Source organism: Dipteris shenzhenensis, chromosome 31, assembly GCF_047967505.1.
Source record: "Dipteris shenzhenensis isolate YYH24624 ecotype China chromosome 31, Dip_SZ_1.0, whole genome shotgun sequence".
In the NCBI taxonomy this organism is placed as follows: Eukaryota; Viridiplantae; Streptophyta; class Polypodiopsida; order Gleicheniales; family Dipteridaceae; genus Dipteris; species Dipteris shenzhenensis.
The window spans coordinates 43,544,987-43,551,461 of NC_141626.1; the positions used below are offsets into that span (position 1 = coordinate 43,544,987).

Below are 6,475 nucleotides of genomic sequence, written 5' to 3' on the forward strand. Positions count from 1 at the left end.
TAAGGGAAGTGGAAGTGGAAGGGCTTAGAAAAATTATATGCCATCACATAAGGCATAATGTGTGTGTGTGTGTGTGTGTGTGTGAGAGAGAGAGAGAGAGAGAGAGAGAGGGAGAGAGAGAGAGACATATTCGTGTGGGAGATTGAGAGGGGGAGACAAAGAGAGAGAGATGTGAAAGCCTTTGCTGAAATAATTTCAAGGAAGCCTATATTTTAGAAATACATGTTCACTTCAACCTTAATATAAATAAGTCATGGAATATCATTGAGATCATGGAATCACATTAAATACTTGCACACAGAAATGTAGAAGTCGCTGTCGCATCACGAGGCCTCCACGTGAAGCAATGATGCCATGATAGGGACTGTTTGTTCGTGGCGTCATTTTATATTCTCAAGGCTTGAGCATTAAAGTAAACGCACTAAAAAAAATGGCGCTGTCCAAGAATCATATCGTCAGCAAGGTATGTAGCGATTTTTTTTTTTTTCAAAAAAGGTATGTAGCGATTTCAAGTTAGCCTAATCTGTTTGACCTAACCTCCTTCGAAATTTTGAAAGCCATCAGGTTACAGAATAGCAAGGAATGCCTCAATCCGACGATAGGGAACGCTTTACCATCAATCTCATGGAAGCTCGGCGGTCGCTCGAGCCTTTGCAGAACACCCGTCGGGCAATGGAACCAGATGGCTAAAAAGCGTGTCTGTCGTGCGCTTGTAGCTAACATGAATCCGCCGGGTACTTGGTTGCCCATGATTCATGCTTTGCAATGAAGTTGAAGTTATAGATAATAAGATGATCAGCTACTAGATGCTGATCGTGTACACATACAAGTCATGTACAATGATTCGGGTGAGTAAATAAGATTATCATCACAAAATAAAGAGCGGCATCTCTATATACATTCTTCTCATCAACTAGCTATAACCTAGAAGCTGATCGTATACGAGAGGGAGGCGATTCGTATGCATCTAGCACTGTTGTGAAGATAACAAGGCATGAGAGAGAGTGTACACGAGTAGATCGTAATCAGCCGAGCCGGATGAACTAGCTACAAAGCCCAGATCTGCGTGAGCAGCGGGTACGCATTGATGAGAAAAAGCAACCATGAGCAAAAATGATATGTTACAATTCACAGTATTTGGGAATCCAGGGGTATAAAGTAGCGTGGGTCCAAGCCTCAAGGCGCTGTAGAAAGTGAATTTGTGCAAGGAAAGCATATGCAGAAGTGTGGACTGCGCAGCTGATATTATGAAGATGCGTATGTATTTTGAGAGGCAAAGCTTACTAACTGTGATTTGTGTGGAATTAGGAGGATGTATGAGAGGGTTGATGGAGGTAGAATATGGGGAGGACAGAGAGAAGTGAAAAGCGTATACACGAAGTTTTGTGTGTAAAAAGGAGGTTGGATGATGAAGCTGAGAGGCAGGAAGTCTCAATCTGACCAAGGGAAGATGCCGGGTTCCTCCCAGAACTGAGCGAAGAAAAGGTTGTAGTCTTCGGTGAGGCAGCCTGTACCTTCGAGCTTCAAGGCGAGGTGCTGCAATAGAAGAGGGTTGTTGTGCATGGAAGCGAGCAAGTCCTCAGAGGCAAAAAGGGTAGACTCATCGAGCTTAATGCAGCTTGTAGGATTGAGAAGTTGATGTATCGCAGGAGAAGACGAGCTCGCAAAATCCAGCACTTCGCTCTCGCTCCCACCACCACCACCACCACTTCCATCGTTGCTGACTGTTGCTTTTGCTGCTGCTCCGACGAGTCCTGATTCAGCTCCCGTCGATACCTCCAATTCGATCTTCACGCCCACCTTTGTGCAGTTATTGTTGCTTGGCTGCGCCACCTTCTTAAGCTTCTCTAGAGTGGCTTGGCGTTCATCATCCTTGTTGCTGCTCTCCCAGCCCTGCAGTTGCGCCCTCAACCCAGCCACCTGCCAAAGTGCTATACAAAACACCTCTGATCAGCACGCTTATTCGTTAATTCCCTCTCAAAGTTGTACAGAAAAATACTTGATGGAGCAGCTCACTGGAACATTCCCCTCTCCAAAGTTGCTCAAAACTACAGAACACGGTTTATGATCCAACCAAACATCATGCATCACACCTCACAACCACCTTCACTCAGAATTTGCAACACTGCATCAAAAGAGTACATGACACGCTACGCTAGGCCTCACGATCGACTCGCTACCCTACCCAATTCCGACAAAATTCAGCTCTCAAACCACGACAACGCAGGATGCACCTTATCGTCCTCGACCTCTAGCAGCTCTCCCCAAAACTCATTCTGATGTTGAGAGAAACAGTAGATCACCCAGTTTACGACCTACTTACTACGCCGTCGTCTTGCTCATTTTGTTAATTCATACCAAAATCTGCGAAACAAACTAGATCATCTAGTTCACAGTCACGTAGAAGCTCATGCCACTCTTTAAGACGACGCTGACCTCGGCTTTCAGTTTCTCGTTCTCCTTCACCACCTGATCGTATGCGGCTTTCAAGTTATCGTAATCGCGCTGCACCTTCTTGTTCCTCGACCGAGCCCTCCGATTTTGAAACCATATAGCCACCTGCCGTTGCGGCAGGCCTACTTCCTTGGCAATTCGCGCCTTCCTTTCCCGATCTAGCTTGTCGTCCTTCTCGAAGCTCTCTTCGAGATATGTTACTTGCTCCACAGTCGGCTTTCGTTTCTTCTCGGCATGGGGGAGACTATCTCCCCCCAGGTCGTCCTCCACCATTTCATCGTGCTGATCAAACGCAGAGTAGAATTGCCGTTTAGGACTTCCTCCTCCACAGGACGGCCCTTCGATGTCTGCAGTAATAAGCGAGCCGGTGTCAGTCTCGACATAATTAACAAGGCGCCATCGGCAAAACGATGTGTACTTTCATCCGGTAGCAGAACCGTTAATCGAACACGCTGACTGCGCAAACGCCGACCGCACAACGGCATTCTTCGAAAAGCGCACTGCCCAGGCAAGCAGGTCATAGTATTTCGCAAGGCAGAGCGTCATTTTGGATCAAGAAGAAACGAAAGTCTGAAAAACAAGAAATCTAATCCCAAGGGCCCAGGCCAGCAACCTCGAATGGGAGGGGAAGCTCGTGGAGAGACCATTCCCAGCACCTGTGCACCACGATTCTTGTTACTCATTTTCATACTACTAGGAGAAGAGGAGACGGTCAAATTCCATGCCATGCCCTTACAGCCACCTACTTGTGCACTTTGTTCAGGCTCTCCAAAAGACTTGATCCTACTCTGCAACTGCTATGGCTAACTCAGCTGTGGTCAGTAATACGATCCAAACCAAGACAAGAATTTGTATTTGCACCCTTAGGACGTACGAGAGTCGTGGCAACGCGCTCGTTGGAGGAAAACTACCTGGTGGAAGGAGAGCAAACACTGTAATGTCGGAGGCCTCCGAAGATATGATTTACGTGCTTCGCCATCTTGAACCCAATAGGGATTTCGAGGCATAGAGCCATTCCAGTTCGTAAATAGATGCTTGCAATTTCGACGGGAAGAGAGAGAGCAGGATAAGCGCTATATAAACTCATGCGCGGTAGTGCGTGCAAGCTAACAAAACAGCTACTGCGTTTGAAAGGTTTGCGAAGCCACCATCCTTCTCACGTTTACAGCTTTGCAAGGAAGAACTTGTGAGGCTGGAGTGCAATCAAAGGTCGGCTGCAGCGACGGGAGGGAAAGCCGTCTGAGTCCGCCCATCTCTCTCTCACTCTCCCTTTAAGGTGGTCGGCTAGGAATCTAATAAGCACGTCCACAAAACGTTGTTCCTTCTCTGGCGAGGCCGTTAAAAATTACCGTTTGTTCTCTCCTCCTACATCCCCTTCACCCCTCCTCTCTCTCTGGTCTCTCTCTCTCTCTCTCAAACACACACACACAGACAACACACACAAAATCTCGCCCCAGTCCTCTCTCTCTCTCTCTCTCTCTTCCCCCTCCCTCTCTCGTCTTCTCTGATCGTTTCTCTTTCGGCTCCGTCCACGCCTGCAGAAGGACGTAAAGTCACGGTTGTGGGTGGAGGCAAGAGCGGGCGTGGAAAGCAAAGAGAGCGAGGCTGAGCGAGCACGTCGGTCAACAAGGCTACTGTCCAGTAGTATTGACAAGCCCTATAGTGAAACCATCATATTTCTTTTCAAACCAAAGTGTGTCCAACACTATGCTTGGTCAAGCAAAGAAAACGGGGCCATAAAAGAACCTCGCCACCAAGTACAAAGAAAATGGGATCACAAAAGAAAATCACCACCAAGAACAAAGATAAGAAGTGGCACTAATTAGTAAGATCTTAGAAATTCCATAAGCACACGTAAAGGGCATGGCACCACCTAGTAAAAATTTGATGAGCCCACTTAGAAAGCAATGGAGCCCAAAGAGACCTCAACATGGCAAAGAAAGAGGAAGAATAAGCATATTTTCCCTCAAAAGAGACGTGTAAAAGGCAAAGGGCAACCAAGGTCTCCATGGCCCATTCTACGTGGCCATAGGGTATCTCTCAAGGTGGAACATAGAATACATTCCATATTTCTCCCACTAAGCAATATGTAAGATAGAATGTGCATTTATCAAAATAGGTCTTTGGCCTCCTCTCTCCTTGATAGCCTTTAAAGCAACGCTTCAAATTGGGCAAAGCAAAAATTAGGCATTTTTTGAATTTCTGGAAGTGCATTTTTCTTATTGGACAATATATTGACTCTTCTTCATTAGACTTTAAAGTGGTTCTCTCTCTCTCTCTCTCCGCCCTTTATCTCCTGTCTTCCTCCATACCTTTTCCTTTTTGTTGCTTTTTTTATCTTGGGCAGGCCTTATGAATGATTAAATATCAGTCACCTTGTTTAACTATACAATTTACCATAGGATTATACTTACATAAGGATTTAAAATGGGATTTTAAGGATTATGATAAAATACCTATGTAAGATAAGGGTCTTTATTTTTATCCCTTGAACACACATGCTATATAGGAGTTTTAGATTGTGAATCTCCCAAGATATTTCTTCTTCCAAATGTAATAGCCATAAAAATTTGAGGTTTAGTCACAAGTGAATTGCAAAACTGCTATTTTCATAATATTGTTCTTTTTTAAAAGTTGAAATCTTCAAAATTGATGTCATAGTTGTATTTTGCCAAATCTTGCAAATTTGTATTAAAAACATGCAAGTATGTGGTGGCACACACAAGATGATCCATAGTTCCTATGAACTCATAATCACGTCTCCGCCTTCCTATATTCCATCAACGTTGTCCCCACTTTCCAGTTTCTACTTTCTTCACCACTCATACTGACCCCCATTACCTCTCTTGTCATTCGTGATACCCACTCCTTTGAAGGAGATTACATTTAAGGATGACACTTGCTTCTCCTCCTTTAGGACCTCTAGAGACTCACCAAGAGAGTGAATATAATATGTGGGGCCTTGCTAGCCAAGCATCTCACAATTGAGTATATTCTCTCTATAGCAAGCTCCATGTCCCTTCATTTGTTGCCTTTATCATTCTTGTTGGCCCTCCCTTCACTTAGTGCCTTTATCACTTTTCTTGGGCCATACGTATACATTGCCTTGCCCACAATTGCTTTCGCACAACTATATAATACATATCCTTTCCTCTTTCTTTTACTCACTCACTTAGCACATCTACAAATTGCTAGCCTTGATCTCAAATTGTTTGTTCTTTGACACCATGAATTTCCAAGTCCAAACACATTCCTCAACTGTCAAGTATATTGGTTTTTGATATAGTTCTTTGGGTGGAAATCATGATATTACCCTTTACCTTAAATTGTAGTTCTACACCAATTGTAAAGGGGTTTACAAATGTTTAGGTTTCCATTTCATACCTAATTACAAAACTACATTTGTAAATAAAAGTAAGTAAAAACTTCTTGAAATGGCAACTATATTGCCAATTGTGTGCTACATACAAATTTGTGGAGTGGTCCCCAAGCACTTCTAGTGTAATATGTTTTTATTTTATCTATAATTAACTTACTTCATCAATAAATGGTATGTCAAGGTGCTCAAGACAAACAAAATAACCCTACAAATTCCCTTTAAATTTGACAATAGCCTTTTCCAATTCATTGTCTCTTATGCATTAACGATTTAGAAAAATTATCTTCATGTGGCACATTTATGGACATCTTTAGATTACAAACGGAGTAAAAGGTCCACTTTTGCCTATTTCTTGATCTTACTTTCTAGGGTGGAAACAAAGCATGTATGTTCTTTTTGTCTTAGTTTTACTAGAGAGAAAAAAATCTAAAGGTTAATGAGGCCCCATAAAATAAATGTCTATAATAGTAGCTAAGATTTGAAACTTATAGTTTGATGAATCTAATAATAAACCAAGATTTGTAGCTTCTTTCAAATGTTGAAATGAAAATTATCGATAGTATTACAAATTTCAATATTGTTCTTTATATAAATTTAGTTCACCAATGCTATAAAATGATATTTTATAAGTATAGAATTGAA

General features: G+C 42.9%; 1 protein-coding gene across 2 annotated transcripts; it reads right to left on the reverse strand.

The window, feature by feature from the left end:
- Nucleotides 1-643: 643 nt before the first annotated feature.
- Nucleotides 644-3,815, reverse strand: LOC147881493 (uncharacterized). 2 transcript variants are annotated; one of them, XM_087369990.1, is made up of 4 exons: nt 3,366-3,815; nt 3,068-3,110; nt 2,437-2,801; nt 644-1,920 (listed from the first exon to the last, which is right to left on the reverse strand). In XM_087369990.1, exons 1-4 carry the CDS (start codon nt 3,459-3,461, stop codon nt 1,432-1,434), a joined length of 993 nt encoding a protein of 330 aa, XP_087226116.1. In that variant the 5' UTR covers nt 3,462-3,815; the 3' UTR covers nt 644-1,431. The 2 variants fall into 2 exon arrangements, with proteins under 2 accessions (XP_087226116.1, XP_087226115.1); XM_087369989.1 differs by having other exon boundaries at nt 3,068-3,248.
- Nucleotides 3,816-6,475: the final 2,660 nt, after the last annotated feature.

What these genes read in the sequence shown, in the direction of transcription:
- LOC147881493 (XM_087369989.1), bottom strand. Translation starts at nt 3,461, where the DNA reads ATGCCTCGAAATCCCTATTGGGTTCAAGATGGCGAAGCACGTAAATCA. An exon ending in GTTTGCTCTCCTTCCACCAG is followed by an intron (nt 3,249 to 3,365) that starts GTAGTTTTCCTC and finishes TAGCCATAGCAG; the next exon opens with TTGCAGAGTAGGATCAAGTC. An exon ending in AGCTTCCCCTCCCATTCGAG is followed by an intron (nt 2,802 to 3,067) that starts GTTGCTGGCCTG and finishes TTATTACTGCAG; the next exon opens with ACATCGAAGGGCCGTCCTGT.